Source organism: Morchella importuna (genome assembly GCF_003444635.1).
Source record: "Morchella importuna strain M04M26 chromosome Unknown Morimp01GS001, whole genome shotgun sequence".
In the NCBI taxonomy this organism is placed as follows: Eukaryota; Fungi; Ascomycota; class Pezizomycetes; order Pezizales; family Morchellaceae; genus Morchella; species Morchella importuna.
This window is the reverse complement of record NW_025763398.1, coordinates 577,947-597,986: the sequence shown is the minus strand read 5'-3', so window position 1 is coordinate 597,986 and position 20,040 is coordinate 577,947. Positions and strand designations below refer to the sequence as shown.

General features: G+C 49.4%; 5 protein-coding genes across 5 annotated transcripts; 3 read left to right on the top strand and 2 right to left on the bottom strand.

The window, feature by feature from the left end:
• Positions 1–596: 596 nt before the first annotated feature.
• On the top strand, positions 597–3,331 carry LAJ45_00124 (uncharacterized protein; the record flags this gene model as incomplete). Its single annotated transcript, XM_046109726.1, has 6 exons — positions 597–613; positions 665–1,016; positions 1,137–1,394; positions 1,475–1,625; positions 1,689–1,776; positions 1,861–3,331. The coding sequence occupies 6 exons, from the start codon at positions 597–599 to the stop codon at positions 3,329–3,331; spliced, it is 2,337 nt and encodes a 778-aa protein (XP_045976419.1).
• A 1,197-nt stretch (positions 3,332–4,528) lies between these two features.
• On the top strand, positions 4,529–6,387 carry LAJ45_00123 (uncharacterized protein; the record flags this gene model as incomplete). Its single annotated transcript, XM_046109725.1, has 4 exons — positions 4,529–4,701; positions 4,807–4,929; positions 5,075–5,702; positions 5,770–6,387. The coding sequence occupies 4 exons, from the start codon at positions 4,529–4,531 to the stop codon at positions 6,385–6,387; spliced, it is 1,542 nt and encodes a 513-aa protein (XP_045976418.1).
• Positions 6,388–9,760: 3,373 nt separating this feature from the next.
• Positions 9,761–12,222, bottom strand: LAJ45_00122 (uncharacterized protein; the record flags this gene model as incomplete). The annotated part of the gene is made up of 3 exons (XM_046109724.1): positions 9,761–10,360; positions 10,419–12,091; positions 12,153–12,222. 3 exons carry the CDS (start codon positions 12,220–12,222, stop codon positions 9,761–9,763), a joined length of 2,343 nt encoding a protein of 780 aa, XP_045976417.1.
• A 1,152-nt stretch (positions 12,223–13,374) lies between these two features.
• On the top strand, positions 13,375–14,921 carry LAJ45_00121 (uncharacterized protein; the record flags this gene model as incomplete). The annotated part of the gene is made up of 3 exons (XM_046109723.1): positions 13,375–13,424; positions 13,708–13,827; positions 13,913–14,921. 3 exons carry the CDS (start codon positions 13,375–13,377, stop codon positions 14,919–14,921), a joined length of 1,179 nt encoding a protein of 392 aa, XP_045976416.1.
• Positions 14,922–18,724: 3,803 nt separating this feature from the next.
• Positions 18,725–19,850, bottom strand: LAJ45_00120 (uncharacterized protein; the record flags this gene model as incomplete). The annotated part of the gene is made up of 5 exons (XM_046109722.1): positions 18,725–18,885; positions 18,951–19,081; positions 19,136–19,296; positions 19,362–19,649; positions 19,713–19,850. The coding sequence occupies 5 exons, from the start codon at positions 19,848–19,850 to the stop codon at positions 18,725–18,727; spliced, it is 879 nt and encodes a 292-aa protein (XP_045976415.1).
• Positions 19,851–20,040: the final 190 nt, after the last annotated feature.

The window sequence follows — 20,040 nt, the reverse complement described above, 5'->3', positions numbered from 1 at the left end:
TTCTTGCTGGTTGGTTTAAGTCACGGGAATATGACTTTCCTCCTACCACTTTGCTTTAAGCCCATGGACGTATATTTCAGAAATATTGGTACTTATCTTTCCTCCATAGCCAGCACTTTCCTACCCGCAGCAGGCATGAAGAACATGATCTTTGGTGGTAACAATTGCTGATTCGTGCGTACTTTGCGCTAACTACAAACTGGAACCCTGCTTGCTTATTTATTTTTATGTTCAGGTTCTTCTTACCTGCCGCGGGTACTCCACAAACGGAGATACTAATGCACCTGCCAGCGGGCCGACGGGAGGCAATCTCTTATCTACCAACTGCACTGGTCTTCTAGGCGCCTGCAAACCAATCAGCAAGGGGGGGAGGGGTGTTTGCTACATACATCTATGCTACACATGTAGCTTGAGCGCTTGAGCAAACACACCTACATGTATGGCTATGTGATGGGGGGCCTAGTTTTGAAAAAAGATTGATGCCTTAATTGGAGGCCTTAATTGGAGGCCTTAATCCAACTATCAATGCGTCTAGCTGTAATTGTATAAGGCACCCAAGCATGTATCATGGATTCTTACTTTGCGTCGCCCATAAAATGAACACCAACATACCGTATAAATTCCTACCACCACCTCCAGCTTTTGCGATGCTGAAAGTACTTAGGAACGTTGTCTCTTCATCGCCAGAACCATCGCCAGAACCATTGCCTTCTTCTTCTTCTTCCTCCTCCTCTTCTTTTTCTTCCTCTTGCGTAGAAGATAATTACACTCCCCCAGGAAACATTACGCCTGGTTCTTTCCCCGATTCTTCCCCTCCTCCTGCTCCCCTCTCTCCTCGTCTCTCTCTTCCTACTCCTAGTACTCCTCAAGCAGAAATCATGAAGCCGGCCATCAAGATATCTGAAGATGTCGTGCCCCCCACCGAAAAGCTCGAAAACGCCGACCTCGCACGGCTCCTCGACATAATCGACAAACTGCGCGAATTCGGCGTCAGCGAAGACATCTCACTCCCCCAGGTATGGCTGACCCCCTCCCTCCTCCCATGCACACTTTTTGCGGTTTGATATTTTTAGTTACAATATATAAAGAGAGAGAGCCTTTGCTTACCATTCCATCCATTCGTCCCAACACTATAGATCGTAGTAGTAGGCGACCAATCCTCCGGAAAGTCCTCCCTCCTGGAGGCCCTTACGGGCATCCGCTTCCCCATCGCATCGACGCTGTGTACGCGCTTCGCAACGCAGATCAGCTTCCGCAAGAGCCCCGACTCGAAGATCACCGTGACCATCATCCCCGCCAAGAGCAGCGATGCCGCGCGCAAGGCCGAGTTGCGCGCCTTCTCGGACACCGTGGTGGAGCTGACGCCAGAGCGGTTTTCAGAGATTATGGAGAAGGTAAACTAGCCACTATAATCGCTTTCTTTCTTCCCCTTCCTGCTTCTCTTGGGCTCAGGCTAATGGGTGGGCTACATTAGGCGGGGGATCTGATGGGACTGCCGAAAGCGGGGGAGACGGTGGGCGTAGACGATGCGGAAAAGAGGTTTAGTGACGATGTGTTGAGGATTGAGCTGTGTGGGCCGTCACGCTCGCACTTCAGCGTTGTGGATGTGCCAGGACTTTTCCAGAGTAAGGGCTATTCCCCATTTTTTTTCCATTTCTCTTGTTCTTTGTGCTGACGGGCACTTCCAGGTGCTACTATGTACCAGAATGAAAAGGACCTGGAGATGGTCGAGAATCTTGCAAAGAGCTATATCGAGGACGAGAGAACCATCATTCTGTAAGTTTAGATTCTAAGGCCCAGTTTCTATCTGCAAAGCCAAACGGGGTGCATTATATGATACTGATATCAGACATCCCCCAGAGCCGTGGCCTCCTCCCTCAACGAGACCGCAAACCAAAAGGTCTTCCGTCTTGCCAGCGCCGCCGGCGCCGACCCCGAAGGCGTCCGCACCGTCGGTGTGCTCACCAAGCCCGACGCCATCCAGCCCGGCGATGAAGGCCGCGTTATCGACACGGCGCTCAACAAAGTGACCGTGCTGCATCACGGCTGGTTCATCGTGCGCAACCGCTCCACCGACGAAGTCAAGCGCAACATCAGCAACGCCGAGCGGCTCGAGAACGAGGCAAACCTCTTCAAGAAGGACCCCTGGCGCACGCTGCCGCGCGACCGCGTCGGCGTCCCGGCGCTGGAGAAGTTCCTGCAGCGCCTGCTGTTTGACCATGTGCGGAAGGAGTTCCCGAAGATGGTGCAGGAGATTGATGCCATGATGGAGGATTGCGAGCGCGAGTTGGGGGCGCTGGGGCAGCGGCGCGAGACGAGCGACGAGCAGCGCGGCGTGCTGATTGGGATTGCGACCGACTTCCAGATATCGGCGCGCAACGCCATGATGGGGCTGTACGAGATGGACTCGCTGGAGCAGAAGTCACTGCGCGTGCGCATGTACATCCAGAACCTGAACGCGGAGTTCTCGGATACCGTGTGGAGGAGCGGGCATACAAAGAGCTTTGACGGCGGCTCATCGCCGTCCTCGTCGGGCCCGAGTCCGGTCCCGAGCGCCGGCCTCAACGACATAGCCAAGGACGACAGCAAGACCATCTACGAGTGGATCCGGAAGGCATACCGCGAGTCGCGCGGCCCTGAGCTCCCCGGGATGGTGAACCCGGGCGTTGTGCAGCTACTCTTCCGCATGCAGACGGGGAAATGGGAGTGGCTGGCGCGGGAGCACATTATGCGTGTACGCGCGCAGATCGAGCGGTTTGTCGCCGACCTGCTGCGCCTAAAATGCCCAGACGACTCCCTCCGCCACAACATCTGGATGAAGATGCGTGCGTTGTTCGCCGCGGTCTACAAAAAGGCCGACAGGGAGCTGCAGATGATCCTGCAGGACGAGCGCGAGGGCATCCTCATCACCTACAACCACTACTACAGCGATAACCTGGACCGCGCGCGCAAGGGCCGCATAGCGGCAACGATCAGGCGCGCGCAGGGCGACAATGGTGCAAACGCGCTAGGCGTGGCCCTGGGCGTGCTGGAGAACATTGACCCCGAGGAGCAGGCCGTGGCGGAGATATATGATGTGCTGCACGCATACTACAAGGTTGCCAGGAAGCGCTTCGTGGACTGCGTGGCGCTCCAGGTCGTTGAGAGGCACTACCTGGGCGCAAAGGGCCCCGTGAGGGTCTTCTCGCCCGCGTATGTGGGCAGGCTGTCGCCCGAGGAGCTGAATGCCGTGGGCGGCGAGGACCAGGTTGTGATTGAGAAGAGAAAGCGGCTGGAGGCTAAGCTGGAGAGGCTGCAGGGCGCGCAGGAGATTTCGAGTTCGTATTGGTAGTAGTTTCCTGGGGGGTGGTTTTTATTTTATTTTTATATCTTGTTGGAGTGCTTCGTTATTGTTATGGTTATTTTGCAAAGGGGTGTTTTGTGAAGGTTATATATGGAGTGTCGTGTTCTTACCCTTCCTTGGATCTGCTTGGGTGTCATTGTTCTCTCGTTTCCTTTGAATTTCCTTTGCTGGCTCTGTTCTGTTCTGTTATTGTTGATTGTGGGGGGGGGGCTATATATGTTTTTTTTTGGGGGGAAAAGTACCTCCCCCGCCGATGTCCAATAAAAATACTCGATATCAAACCCAGCATGGGTGCGCCGTTCCTCCGAGTGATATCCTATGACTGGTTGCAACCCCCACCCGTACCCAAATCCCCACAACCCAGAAATGGTCGGATACACCACACTAACCACTTCCGGTGCGCCTTGAAAACAGAGGAAGGGATGGGATTATGGGTATGCAATATGCAATTGGATTGAGAAAAAGCAGATATCTAACTGCATGATCCATGATGACGTGCTACAGCCTCCAGATGAATGAACGGATTTATCTGCCTACATTAGACTCATATCATCCCGGATAAAACAAAAATCCCTGACCGTCATATCATATCAATTGATAGCGCAGCTTCAGCTTCAAGCATAATCTGTCTCTCACAAGACCAAAAATTCTGCATTTCGTTTCGCCGTGAGAATTTTTGTTTTATTTTCAAAAACCAGCTAGCTTCTACTGCATCTCGTCATTTGAAAATCCGTGCTGATCATAGAATCAGTCCCCAATCGCACAACCTTATCTCACCTGGTGTTGCCGCCAAGCCCCCCCTGGCCTGGCTGCCTGTCTGCGGATCTGACAGGGGGGTAGGAGCAGCAGCAGCAGCACAGGGGGTGGGGGGGGGGGCGGTGGTGGTGGTTGGTGGTGGTGGACAGAGACAGCTTCCCAATCGCGAGGTTCCTTTCCGTCCGTAATCCGGGGTTGTGCCTGCACGGTGCCAGTGATGGCCTGAATAGAATACTACATATACCTAGCCCCGTGTACCGTTCGTTCCCTCTGACTCTTAAGTATCAACTACTGACGTAGCTGTTGTTCTTGAATCTCTCCCTTTTTCACCTTAGACTCGCCGTGTCGTGGCCTCTTTATCTTTATCTACTACATACATAGCTTTTATCTAGCATATCTACTAGACAACCAGCCAGCCATTCCATAACAATGGGTGACAGAGCTCACTCCCCCACAAAAGACAGCTTCGCCCGCATCAAAGCCCAGCAGGCCCAGCTCCGAAAGACGGCAGCCTCAGTGAACAGCATGGACTCCTCTTCATCTACTTCGTTGCCAATGGCGACCCGTAAATGGATTGCGTTTGGTTCCTCGATCGTGAACTGGTAAGCTAGCTAGCCTTCTCTCTTTCTCTCGCTCTCTCCCCTGAATCTAAAATATATGTGAAAAGGAAGGCTAATAGAAGCTTTGTTTTGTTTTTTTGTGTATAGCTTGTGCGCCGGTAGCATATTGCTGTTTTCCCTGTGGGCCCCAATATTCCAGCATCGTCTCGGATACTCGCAGACTCAGGTCAACTTCATCTCCATGGCGGGCGAGCTCGGCATGTACCTCCCGTGAGTTACTCATACCACCCCCAAAAAAACACGTGTATACACAAGCTACATATACGGATAAGACAGTAGTAGTAGCAGTTATATAACGGCGTGGGATTTATTCCTTTTTTTTGTTTCATTTTTTTGCTGACCCGTTGTGTTTTAGAGTCCCGCTGTTTGGTTACATCTGTGACAAGATGGGCCCGGGAAGACTGAGCGTCTTATCGTCCGCACTGTTCGGGCCGGCTTATCTACTGGCCGCATACGCGTTTCTGCACAAGCTGCCGTATCAATGCATGGTGCTTGCCTTTGTCTTTATCGGCTCTGGCACCAGCAGCATGTACTTTGCCGGCGTCACCACCTGCGCAAAGAACTTTACCGGAAACAGGGGTGTCGCGCTCTCGCTACCCATTGCGGCCTTTGGGCTGAGCAGCCTGTGGCTGTCGCAGCTTGTGAGCCGTGTTTTCGTCGAGAAGCTCTCGGGGGAGCTGGCGATTGGAAATGCGTTCCTGTTCTTCTCGGTGTTTTTGGTGGTGGTCGGGCTGGTGGGCGGGATGGGCCTGGTTGTGGTTGACGAGAAGGTAGCGGCGGAGAGGGAGGGGCTGTTGGAGGCGGGTGAGGGCGGCGGGTATGGCGCGGTGGACACTGTCGATGGCATTGCGGAGTTCCCGGAGCCGGAGGAGAAGTCCATCATTAACCGTGCGACCAAGGAGTTCCTGAGGGATAAGACCATGTGGTGGTTTGCTGCCGGGTTCTTTTTGGCGACTGGTCCTGGAGAGGCTTTCATCAATAACGTAAGACGAACCTTCTTCTTCCTATGGTAGCTATTTCTGGATGTGATACTGATGGTTGCGATAATAGATGGGTTCCCTTATACAAACTCTGTACCCGCCGCAGACAGCCATGGGACGACTCAACCCCGTGGATCCCGCAAACCACGTTTCCATCTACGCCCTGTGCTCCACGAGCGCACGAATCGTTGCCGGCCTCCTCAGCGACTACCTCGCACCCACCCTCTCTAACGCCCCATCCTCCTCCAACCGCAAATTCACCTGCTCGCGCCTGAACCTCCTCTTCTTCTTCGCACTCCTCATGTGCGCCGGCCAGCTCTTCGTCGCACTTGGCTTCGTCCAAGAGCACGGCGAGCGCTTCTGGGTCGTCTCCTCGCTCATCGGCGCCGGCTACGGCGCCGTCTTCTGTCTCGCGCCCACCGTGGTGAGCGTCGTCTGGGGCACCGAGAACTTTGGCACAAACTGGGGCATTGTCACCATGGCGCCGGCGTTTGCCGCGTCGCTGTTTGGCATGATCTTTGCGCGCGGATATGACAGCCATGCGGGCAGGAACGGCGTGTGCTGGGGGAGAGAGTGCTACGAGACGAGCTTCTTTGTGATGGCGGGGAGTGTGGCGTTGGCGCTGGTGGGGTGGGGGTGGGCGTGGAGGGGGGTTGGCGGATGGAAGGGGAGGGGAGTGGTGGTTTAGAGTGGTGATGATTGATCTGGACGGGTGGGTTATATACTAGATTGTATATTATGCATTTGGAGCTGCATTTGTAGGATTCTGTGAGAGAGTGCGTTTCTTTTTTGGGAGAGGGATGCATTTTCTTTTCTTTTTTTCGTTTCTTTCTGGGGGGTCTGCGGCACCTAGCTTGTTGTACAAGTGGATGTGGATTTTTCAGCGGCGTTAGATTTGGGTGGTGTGGGGTATGTATGCACTTGCATGTTAGTAGCATCTGTTTCTGTTTCTATTCTTGTTCTTGTTCTGTTTTTCAAGTGGGTTTTTATTTTGCAATTATGGTAGTTGTAATTCGTAGTATTTGGCATTAGCATTAGCATTGGTGGAAATATGGGTATATGGTTATAGTTGGTTGGTTAAATTGGAACATATATATTCAAGATTAATTGCATCATAGTAAAACAACGGCTTGGTGAAGGGTGAAGAAAGAAGAAGGGTGATAAAAAAAAGAGAATTAAGCTAGTGGGCCTGCACCCCAGGCCTGGCCAGCTACAATCGCTCACTACGTGTATCCATACCACGTCCATATACTGTCTTCTAAGACGGTTAGGTTTCTTTACGCCATAGTTTAAACCATATGCGACCATCCTGTACCTAGAATCAGAAATGAAATGACTTCACACACACACACCCCCCCCCCCCCCCTTTTTTTCCACCTTTCTACATACTATCACTGTCCTGAGCCCACGACATACATAGCCTCTGGGTTGCCATACACCCAATTAGTCCCCCGCTCTGGACATCGAGTGATATCTCATGACCGCGCAAACGGTGAATTTTTGTTTTGCTTTGTTTTGTTTAGTTCATTAACCGCATGGAAACTGTGAAATGAGTACATACATGTAGGTAAGAAAATAGCTAGCGGGTCGGCCGCGCGGGGGGGGGGGGGGGGGCGAGTAAACGAGAATCCCACGCCGGCCCCATCTAGCAGTTCAGCCCACCACCACCACCACCACCACAATCTCCCCCTCCCCTCCCCTCCCCTCCCTCTTCCACTCCCTCCATCATCGGTTTGCATGGCCGGCTGTTTGATTCCTTCTGCGGGAGAGTTATGTTCGGACCGGTAGTATGGTATGGTATGGTGCTACATGTAGTACTTTTCTATGCGTGTGGCTATTAATTTGAATTCATCAACTTCAATTCATACGTATCTAGCCTGTTAATCTGCGAGGAGATGAAATCCCCCCCCCCCGGGGGGTTTATGGTGCTTTGAAGCGCTACATGTTATATTATAATGTGGACACATACAAAGTATCTAAAAATAAAAAAATAAAAATAAAAAAAAGATGGCCATGCAGCGGGTCATGATGTATGCCGTGGTTGCGGGGCTAGGTGTCGCCCTACATCTACTACACTACAAAACAATATGGTCTGGGGGGGGGGGGGGGGTGGGGGTTTCCCTAAACCGGTCTAATCCTTCACCTGGTCTTGACGATGGGAGAGACCGATTAGCCAAAGAATGAGCGAGAATCTAAGATAGTTCAATTACCTAGGCCCTCAAGCCCCTCAACAAAAAAAAAAGGGAGAAAAAAAGAAAATGGGTAATAAATATACACAAAAAGTTAATGCTGCGACTATACGCCACCCACGGTCGACAGATTCTAATTCGAGATTGAACACTGCTTCCCGTGAAAGTGTCGTACTTCCCGAGCACCACTCCCACCCCCGGAGTTGAACCCACGACCTCCGGACGTCTCCGGGCGATCATGGGGCTCAACCCACACGGTGTAAGACAGGACGAGGCGTCTACCACTAGACTACCACGCCCACACAACTGTAAGGCCAAGAAGTAATATTTAAGGGAGTGAGGGCAAAGCAGGCTAGGGAGACACCTAACCCTACAATCACAATCTACAGCAAAAGCTTGCTATAAGGGTACCTTCTATAAGGGTAATTTCTCTATAAGGGTAGCACTTCTCGGTCCTTTTCCCCCGGATTCCAGCACTAGCATCCTTACATAAGGGTAACCTCTCTATAACAGTGCCAAATTCCGCTCCCGAGCGTACCCTTATAGCAAGCCCCGCTGTACCACGAACACACTGGCTACCCTCTTGTACATGTGCTACTTCTGGGCCGCTGGAAACTGTGCGGGCGAGTGGTAGACGCCTCGTCAACGGAGGACACCGAGTGGGTTGAGTCCCCATGACCATCACTACATGATGATAGGTCCTGGGTTTAGGGTATACCTCGTAGCACTCGTGAGTGGATATCGATCAGATCTCTGGCCTATAACTGAACTGCAGCGTCATGAACACTTATCTTAGCTTCTCGCTCAGTTTCCAGACCATATTCTTTTATAGTTATAGTGGATTGGGGTTTCTATAAGCCCCCACACACTGTTTCGTTCGCGGGTGGTTTTGTTTCCCTAGGACTGCTTATAACTACAAAGTTAGGTTAGATATGATAAATCATGTTTTATCACTCGGGCTATATCCTAAAAAGTAACCCCCCCCCCCCCACTCGCACCACATATAAACCCCACCACCACCACCACCACTACTACTATTCACGCCCCACCGCCGTACTACCTACTCGCTCCACACCCCACCGCCGTGAAATCCAGCACAGCCATGACTCACCGAGTGTATGTATTTATATCCATGCAGTCCCAAAGCTTGTTACTGCGACCCGATCCTCGTAGTTCGCACAAGCTGCCGCGGATCGGGGAAACAAGCTTTTTTGTTCTTGCGGGGTCATGACCTATGTGGGTGCGTGGGAGAGCTTAGCTGATACGTAAACGGACGGGATGGGACAGGGAGGAACGAGGCGAGGCGGGGTGGAGTGGAGAGGGGCTGACACGGTGTGGAGGGTGGGTGAGTAAGTAGCCATGGGGGTTCCTGCTCATGGCTTGTAGCTGTGGGCTTTTTGGTAGTTGGGTTGATGCTCTGGAGTTCTTGGGTCGATATTTGTGCCTGGCTGTCCGGAAGAAAAGAAAAAAAAAAGGGGGGGGGGGGGGGGCTAGATGCGTGAAAAGAAGTAGATTATGGTTTATGCAGTTCTACTTTTTCTCTAAATTGCACAGACTGTGGTTACGAACCCATTTCAAAATCTCGAACCACGCACAGTCAAACCTTTGCCAAATTATAGTCGGGGGTTAGAATCATGATCTGACGCCTGCAAATCGTGATTTGGGCCCTAAAACCTCCCCGCATTTCATAACTCGACACGCTAAAACATACAACCAAAATCTAACCTCATCCATCCTGGCTCACATTTACTTCAAAACATCCCAAACAGTCCAAAAGAGCGAATTAAACAACTACTTTCCGTTTATAAGAGCCAGGCGTCCAAGATCATTGGACATCAAAAGACATGGGTATCAAGCAATTACCTAGTGCACCTACTCGAGGACCATAACGTCCTCATCCTCACTTCCGTCCTCATCCTCACTTCCCTCCTCCTCCCCCTCCCCCTCCCCCTCCCCCTCCCCCTCCTCCTCCTCCTCCTCACTACCGTCCTCCTCGCCCCCATTGCCACCCTCACTTTTGTCGCTATCAAGGTCCACAAAATCTTCCGGGCCTTTACCCCCTTCCTCGGTGGAAAACTCATTCATGGGTGCGATGCGATAGTCGATGACATTGCGGCTAGTCCTCCTCGTACCGCGGCCCGCGGAGGAGGTGGCGGTGACGGTAGTACCGCGGCTCGCCGAGTGCGTGGTAGTGATGGTACGGACAGAGGTGGGCGCTGGCCCTTCTTGGCGGCGGCGTTTATTGGATGGAGTTGGATCGGGGGGGCTGGTTACATGGCTCTTGTTGGTATTTTTGGGGAGGGCGGGGAGGATGAGGTGGTTGGACTTAAGGGTGGAGAGCCGGACGTGGGGCGTATCGTTGGGGTGGTTTTGTTGAGAACAGAAGTCGGCCATCTTGTTGTAGGAGACATTGTCGTATTCCTGGAAGTGGAGCGCGGTGGACGAGAAGCGGATGCCTTTCTTGTCGTCGGACTAGTTTTTTCATATATATTAATTATCTGCTGCGCATATCCGGGGGAGGATAACCCACAATCGCAAAGTACCCCAAGATCTCATCCAAACTGACGTTCCTGATCTCGCCATGCACGAGCCACCCCTTCCTGACCAACCACTCCCTTCCCCACTCTGTATCCTGCATTTTCTTCGCCCAATGCTTCTTCACATTCCCGCTCCCCTCGTGCCACTCCGCGAGGGCAACCATACGTCGTTCGCCCACTTTGTAGTTACCACAGTACATCCACAACCTGTCGACTTTCCTAAGAACTGGAACCGTCGTCACACGCTTATCAATCGGGTCGTCCTGACCATATATATCCAACATCTCGGCATTATCACCAATCGTGCCCGGAGGTTTAAAATGTGCATCTGGGGACAAACAGATGTAATTATGCGTTCTGATCACAGCGCGGGCAATGTCATCGGATTTGACTGTCGCGCAAATGAGCCCTGGATTCCCGCCTCCGTAGATGCCGCGTAGGTCCTTTGGTGTGAATAGGGCAACCTGATCAACCGTCGTCTTCGCTGGTGGAATTGGCTTCTTTGTGGATGATGCGGGACCAGCACCTGCAGGGAAAGATGAGATAGCGCGGTTCTCAGTTTCGTCATTCCACGTACGTGGAGTATTAACAGCCGTAAATCCGCTCCCACTCCCGTTCCTCCGGGAGCTGGGAATAATGGGTGTGAACTGTGTTTCTTCATCCTCATCCACGCTCGACACAGAAATCCTTGTGGTGCCTCCCCCCCTGAACGGCCTCGAGCGGCGCCCTGTCCTACCTAATCCGCCACGCCTAGGTATACTAGGGACCTCCTCAGGTTCAGGACTGCCATTACTGCTGCTGCTGCTGCTGCTGCTGCTTATAGCAATACGGCCCCGTGAAACGCCACGGCCGCGTGTAGGGCGGCCACGACTGGGGACCATTTTCTGTACTGGACGTGGGGGCTTACTCGTAGCCGCTGCGGATGTCTCGGAGGCGAACCCCCAAGTCGTACGTCCAGTTTGCATAGTTTGTTTCGATGGTGTGATCACTGGCTTGGATGTCGCTTTCGGGGCTTCGACAGTCATTGGCGCGACTGGCGCAGCTTGTGCTGGCGGGGGCGGTGGCAGTGAATAGTAGTCTGCGTCGTCGTCCTCGTCCATCGCCATCGTGGTATCCTGTTGCATATCACTCAGAGCCTGTGGGGCAGTAGCAGCAGTAGATGGTTTACTAGCAGATGCGGTAGCTGCTTTGGTAGTTGATATAGAAGCTGATGTACCGGCTTTGTTAGCTGAAGTAGTAGCTACTTTAGCGGCTAATGGAGTAGCTACTATAGTAGCTGCTGGTGTAGAAGCTGCTGCAGAAGCTGCTGTAACAATACTTTTTTTGGGTTCCAACTGCTTCGTAGTGGTAGGTATTCCCCCCGCAGATTCCGTAGCCGTCTTATGGAGTCTTTTGATCCTGGCCTTCTGTCGCGCAACATGTTGCTGATGTAGGATCTTCTCTATATCGCGGGCTGATTTTCGTAGGGTGTCTAATTGCAGCCTGAATGTCTCCGCTGACTCGCGCCGTTCCTTTTCGAGGGTGTCCAGGTGCTGTTGCTGCTGCTCCTGCTGCAACCTGAATGCCTCCGCTGACTTGCGCTCTGCCTTTTCAATGGTATCGATCTGTGTAAATAAAGAGGAAATGATAGTAGATGTAGCGGCTAAGCCCTCGGCCTCCTCAATATCTGTGTGATACACCTGTAAGTTTGAAAACACGGGATGTGTGGGTATGCTCGTTTTACGTACCGGAGGAGTATTCGTGTTCGTGTTCATGAGAGACGGTCACCGATAGGTCGTGAACCGATTTGCCAGCCATTACTGAGCAGAGAGATTAAATCAATTAAATACTATAAAGCAAAGTGAGGTGAAGTGGTAAAGGGGATAGGAGTGTTTGATCGAGTAATCGATTGATGGTTGATTTTTCTACGATTCCACCATGCAAATAGCGGCACCACCTGGGGGGATACGCGTTGAGTTACAACAACGTGTTTTGCCGCATGGGAAAATGACGTTAAAACTTGGCACACTAGAATCAAGATGCATGCGTGTTGTAAACCCTAACCCTTACCAGGATTGCAGTGTCTTCGGACTCGAAGGAAAGTGCAGTTATCTTTCACAGGCAGGAGGCGGTGGTCGTGTTGGTTTGTGTTTGTGCTTGCGGAGGATACCATGTTGCTACCTGGGCCTTATATACGAAAACTTGTATAGGTCTTGCGAAAGTAGAATACGACGACCACCTCGGTCACAGTTAGAACATACAATGAGCGTGTATATATATCGTATAAACACATTTTTTCTATCTCCTTTGAGGCTACTATCAGTAGGGTTATCAGGTTACATTTATAGCACAATAATGGGTGTTAATCACCAAACATCACTCGTGACCCGCCAAGAAACTAGACTTCTATCGATAAGAACTCTAGAACGTCCCAATAGATATCCAAGTTATAATTCTACTCTATGTGAATGCTACAAGTTATGAGTACAAAAGGCAGAATTTTCCGAAAATATCGAGTGACATCTCATGGTAATAGCTTGGCGCTCCGTGGAGGCTCAAATTGAAGCCCACGCGCCGAAGGTGGTTTTTTTTCAAACAATACTTGAGAACTAGGGTGTTGAGAAGCATTGCGCACAACACCCGCGCATACACTTCCTTTCTACGATGGCATCAGTACTTCATACTTCAAGCTAATAGACTAAACTCTAAACTCCAGGAAACAAACCCACTTTCGCGAACATGGATGTGTAAAGTTAATCACGAGGTTTATGTTCGCTTACCAAGATACCATAATTATATAACCGACGACGTTTTGGATTGATGCTGGATTACCTACTCTTTTCATGCATATATCGAATCTTACTCACCGGAGGATCCAAGATGTACTAACTAAGTGTAAAGCAAGGGATGTACCTGTGTGAGTAGAGCAGAAACCGTCTAGCCTAGAGCCCTTATGATTTCCTACGCATCATGCACCTCCCTCATGCCGCAGCAACAGCAGCACTGGCAGAAATTTCAGTGTGAGTGAAGTTTTTGATCAGTGGTTAGTCCCCATTGGTTACACCGTGACTTGGCTATATTGGTTCGCTCTTTCTCCTCTCGCTCGCTGCCTTGTCGAAAACATACGTAGGTTTACCATATCCACTTACTCCACCCTGAGAAAGAAGAAAAAAAGTCGCTCATTCCCACAACCAACCATATTAGAGGGAAAAAAGAGACCCCTTCCCCAAGCTTTCTTTTAGCATTTTTTTCTCCTTCTGTTTTCGTTTCTCTTCAGCAAGCAGAATTTTTGAATTTCCTCAGTCCAGCCGGCGAGCTCCGTATAAATCCTTTCTGCTTGCCCTTACCCAGATCAACTATTGAAAACACCAGTGGCAGCTTCGAAAAAGCTCAAAGCGTTACCCAGAAGCAAAAGACTGGATAGTAACCCCCCCCCTCCAAACCTCTTACTGAGTAGCTACACACACCCCGCAAAGCAAGCCATGAGTGACCCAAACGGCGAGTACAGCAACAACGGTCTGAACCTAGCCACAGCAGAAGACCAGCAACGGTCTTACCACCAAATCCTGATGAATATCGAGCAGTCATGGAATCCTCAAGGCTGGCAGCACGAGATCGAAGCCGGAGAGAGAGCTAGGGCCATTATCCAGATTGCCGTCGCGGTGAAGGATCTCCGGGGGGAGATGAACCAGGACCAAGCCGTATATATAAGCACTGCCTTCGAACGATCTGTCTACGAGAAGGTTGCATCATCAAACGAGTATCGTGAGGCGTGTCGGATGAAATTGGCACAGATACAAGACTCGAGAAGACGGCAAATTGCGAAAGAAGAGGGAGAGTGGAGGAACCAGAACCCAGAGCAACAACAACATCAAGGAATGCAGCAGCAGCAGGGGTTCTCGTCACAACAACAACCGCAATATTCGAGTCCTCTAGGTATCTCGCCCCAATTCACGCAGCAGCAACAAGAGCAGTACCAGCAACAGCATCACCAGCAACAACTGCAGCAACAGCAGCAGCAACAGCAGCAACAGCAAATACAGCAACAGCAACAGATACAGCTCCAGCAATACAACCAGCAACGTCAGCTCCTACAGCAACAGCAAGCTCAGCAGCAAGCACAGCAGCAAGCACAGCAACAGGCTCAGCAACTTCAGCAGCAACAGCAGGCCCAGCAACAGCAGCAGCAACCACAATATCAACAACAGCCACAACAGCCCGTCTTCCAACAGCTATCTCAGCAACAACAGATAGAAAGAAATCAAATCATCCACGAATACATGAACAGTGTAGCCCAAAAAATAGGCTCGCCCATGCTCCACAATATCAACCAAAACCCCACCCAAGATATAAGAGACCTGGCCACAGCGTGGGGTATGCCGCCTGCGCAAGCGTTCCTGCGGCAGCAGGCGATGATGCTCTACCGACAGAGGGTGATGTACCAACAACAGCAGCAACAACAGATGCAGATGCAGGCACAGGGTATGAACGGACAGAATGGATATTCAAACCAGTAATACATTGGCCCCTGCCCTTTGTTAAGTGTGGTGACGTTTCTAGTACTTGCGATTTGGTGCGATTGATTGATATTTAGCGGAGGCTCTTTTCAGTTATACCTTCCTCATAAATACCTATCTACCTATGGAAAAAAAATAATTTGTCTAAGGAGATCCCAATTCAAGGGATATATGTATATATTATGAATTTCTTTTATCCTCTTCTAGCCTATGGTGGCATTGATGGAGAAAAGTCTCGGACAAAAGCTTATTACTCTCCTACTCCTTACTATTCTTTCTTCTCTTCCTTCCTTTTTCCGTCTGAGTAGCATGCGCGCGTATTCCGTGTCGTCTTTCTTTTCTCTGGTTCCTAAGTATGGATTCTATTTTGCGTCATTACCGTCATAAAACAACCTAAGAGGCACCAGTTAGGCCTATATAAAAATATTATCATTTGTATTTTCTCTAAGCGCGTTTCAGTACGATTTAATTTTAAATTCTACCATGAACCTTTTTTTTGATCGCGGGGGCTCCTCAAGAGTTGCAACGCGTTAACGTTAACTTTGAACATCTAGATAAGAAGCTCCGATCACGATCCTCCCGTCTTAGCACCGATCAGATCCTCGCCAGGATCGTGCTTGGTACACTCAAAAAACATGAGAGCTCATATCTTGGCCTAGCTGGCAAGGTACATGTAGATAAGACTTACATTCGCTCACCTAGTGACGGCAGATGCTGTCTGATGGTTGTGTTTACAGTAATTTACACTTGGTACCTTAAATTTAATCGATTGGCCTCAAATCCCCGACAACCATCAGGATCTGCCTTAATTCACCCTGTGAGTGAGTGTACTTATAATTTCCGCCAATGCTATTGGGGGGGGTCAAAGATGAAGCAGTTTAGCCTATTACCACGAAGCAAGGGTTGAATCTACCATATAAATGGAGGATATACCGAAGTTAACTTATGGGAGACTCTTGAATAATTAACAATCCAGGGATATAGGAGGATGATATATCGAGTGATATGCCGTGATTGACGCTAGTACTAGATCTATCATGTAGCTGTAGAGTAAAATGCAACAAATTGTATGTAGAAGAGACCTAAAAGGATGGTTATCGATCTCTACACCAGTCTTCGACCCCACCACGGTGTGACCTTTTGGGACGAGTGAACTCTTCAGCTTAGTCAACATTTCTTTCGATTGTTCGGGCATACAAAAAGCGTTCTTTTAGCTTCTGTACTCTAGATACATAAGAATAGTAATATTTTTGAATAGTCTCTGGATCTTAGTTGGCTTCTTGAAAAATTTCAACCAGGGAGTACAGTGAAAGCCTGCTACAAGGATAGCGCTTTGCGGTCCTTTCCTTTGATTTCATCACTATCACTCTTTCTATAAGGGCACTCTCCCTATAATGATACCAAATTCTGATCTCGAGCGTGCGTGCCTATAGCGAGCGTTCGCTTTACTGGTTGTCTAGAATCCACATTATACCAGAATAAACTCGTTTTTGCGTGTTTTTATTACTTTAAATATATAAATTCTTCCTAGTCTCGTGCCCGGGCTTTTGTCAACTCATTCCTCGTTCTGCAGACTACAGAATCACACCACAGGCTAGGCATGAAACTAGATTCTTCCCCATCTTCTTTAGATTTCATAGCTATAGTGCTGCTTCCGAAATAGTAGCCATCTAGGCTAACCTCAGCAGCACACCCTACCATCCTGAGTCCCTTGATTCCTAAGTTTTCCCTAAAGACTGCAGTACATCAACATGTGAGTTGTCTGCATTCCGCTCACGTCTTCAGTAAAAATCATCACTTCCCAACCGACGGTGGGACCGCTGGGCAAGAACAGCAGGGCAGTTTCACATTGCAAGCGTACGCCGCACTAGAGTACTCTGAATTAACAGCAGGTGAAATCAAGCCTATAGTGAGTTGCGGCGAACTCATTACTGATCAGATAGGATCTTAGGAGCGTCTTGACGTTATATATGTACTTTACTGCTATACATGCATATGTATGTAGTTATGCATGTTCAGCTTCACGAACAGCAGTTTACATGTACTCGTGTGTGCGCACTAGGGGTGCTGAGTTCATGGCGGCGATGGGTGCGTTGGGATCTCTGTTATACACGACTACTATAGCTAGAGGTTCTCCCGTTTGTTACCAACCGAATTAATCTACTATAATATAAAAGAATATGGCCTGAGAGAGTTTCACTAAACCGGCCTAATCCTACATCCGTCCCTGACATGGGGGAGACAGATTAATTGGACAAACAATGGGCGAGAAGCTGAGATAGTTTAATCTGCGATTGTAGGCCGGCCAGAGAGAGAGAGCTCCAATCGATATCACACATACCCCACTAAGGCCCTCTCCATGCCCCTCCAAAGAGAGCCAAAAATGGGTAATAAACATACACAAAAAGTTGATGCTGCGACTATACACCACCCACGGTCCACAGGTTCTAATTCGAGATTGAACACTGCTTCTCGTGAAAGTGTCGTACTTCCCGAGCACCACTCCCACCCCCGGAGTTGAACCCACGACCTCCGGACGTCTCTGGGTGGTCATGGTGGCTCAACCCACGCGGTGTAGCAAGACAAGGCGTCTACCACTAGACTACCCCGCCCACACAACCGTAACAGGCCGGGAAGTAATATTTAAGGGAGTGAGGGCAAAGCAGGCTAGGGAGACACCTAACCCTGCAATAACAACTTGAATCCACCACAAACATGCACTGGCCACCTTCTTGCGTAGTATCCCTTACACGGTTGATAGCCCGAACTAGAATCATAAAATTGGTGATTGACTACGCGCTGCTGAACTCTGGCTCTGCTCGCCAATTCATAATACCATACCTCAATTTATATTTATACAATCAATTCAAACCAATATGTTGGTGAATTAAATAAAGCCTTACGTTCCTCTTTTCCCTGCTACTCCAGCCTATAACCTTTTTGCTTTTAAATCCAGAAGTACTTTCCTTGGCGGAGTAAACAGAACAATCATTTTATTGAAGGGCTGTCCCGGCATACTCCAGTACACCCTTAATGTTCCATGTAGGGAGCCTGTGTGATGTAGGCCCTAGCTAGGCCAATCATCACCCGTCATTTGCGAAATTTCTTTTCGTCCTGACCTTTTATATACTCGGCACAACACCCCCAGACTCTGACCCTATCCTACAGGGTCCGCGGGTAGTCGTATGCCCTGAACGAAGAACCTGAATTGGTGTCTAGGAAGTGTCTCCTCGCAGCTACGCAACAACCCCGTATTAATGGAATATTGATATGTTATATTGGGTTAGGGTTGTTGGTCACATGCAGTAGCCAATCAGAGGGCGATATAAGCTCTTACCCCATACCCTTCGCTTCGTTCAGGGCAATTCACCTCATTCAGGGCGTTAGGAAAATATTAGGAATAATATTAGGAAGTAAGGAGGCGAAAGACTTGAAGCGTAAGTTGCTCCACTATAATCCCGAGTTATAAATGTACATGTATGTAACTTGAAGGGCGGGCCAGGCCGGGGACAAAAACCCTTCAGAGGGCAGGAGGAAACTGCGTAAAAAATGGGGTTTAAAAGAGCTACAACATTATTAAATATTGATAAAGTTATATAGTGAAAGGTACGAATCAAACCTTCTAGCGGACTCTGGAGATACTGTTTCGGTTAACTAGGGATTACGAATACACACTTTCAGTACATTTGGTCATGGATGTCAATGATCAATATGAGTGGAATTTCGCGCTCTATAAAGGCACCCTCTTCTCTCAACAACAAACTTATAAACATATCAGTCGAACTCTTCTTGGTAAGCCAAGCTTAATTAAAATTAATACCGCTCTTGAATAAGTTCTTTTCCACAATCTCATCCTTCCTCTGCTCCAGTTCCTCCATGTCCCAATTCCCAATGATAAAGCGTCCCCTCAAATACTCAGATCTTTCGGAAGCGAGGTAGAGCACTGTTCCAGCTGCGAGTTCAACTACTTTCTTTATTAGTGCCAAGGACTTGTCGAGTTATTCCTACAGGGAACCATTATTAACTTACCAGTATCCTGGAACATGTGCCGAATTTCCACCGGCGGCTGCTTCACCATGTCGGTAATAATACCGCCTGGATGATATGAGAAAGCTCGAATCCCATCTTTGCCATTCTCGGCTTCAATAAACTCCGTGAATCTATACAATGATTTAGTTTATGAGATAAAGGTTGAGCAAGAGAGGGAGAGCTACTTGATCAAAGCCAGTTTCCCAGTCTGATAGGAGCTCATAGTGGGCGTGACAACCGCAGCTCCAATTGATGAAGTGTTTATTATAGTCCCCCCGCGACCCTCTGCTTTCACAGCATTAATGAACTCCCGTGCGCACAGATATGTTCCCTTGACGTTAATTTCCTGCATCATTATCATGATCAGCGGAGTATTCTCACAACCCTTCTACCCCTCTTAAGAGAACCTACCCAGACACTCCACCACCCAAGTGGATTACTTTGTGCAAACGGAACATATCCGCTTTCAGCAACACCAGCGTTATTCACCAGCACATCAGGTACACCAGCGTCTCTCTTCACGTTTGCAAACAGCTCCACCACCTCAGTGTCCTTCGAGACATCAATAATGTATGCAAACACCTTCACTCCAGGGTTGCCCTCTTCTATGAGCGCCTTGGTGGCAAGAACATCACTAGTGGTGCGGCCGGTTAGAATGATTTTGCTTGCGCCGGCTTGTGCGAAGGCTTGTGCGACTGCCTAGAGTTATGGTTAGTAGAACTTTGTACAAGGAGAGAAACAGAATGAGGAGGCATTAGGTACCTTTCCAATTCCACGCCCACTGCCAGTGACGATTACAGTTTTACCAGCGGCGGTATTGGAGAGACCGGAGGTAGGAGAGATGAAGGGGTAGACATCTTTGTGCCAGGTCTTGACGACGGTCCGGAATACGGCAGCCATATTGAAAGTATTTAGGGTTGTATTGGGTTGAGAAAGTTTTAGAGGTGAGTGGGTTGTGTTTGGAGATGTTTGATTGATTGTGATGATAAGCTCTTCTACGAGTTGGTTACTGGGAGTACTTATACTTTTTTTATAATTTGGTTCTCTTGGTGATTTTCTAATCAATCATTAGGGTACAAGATTCCAGTAC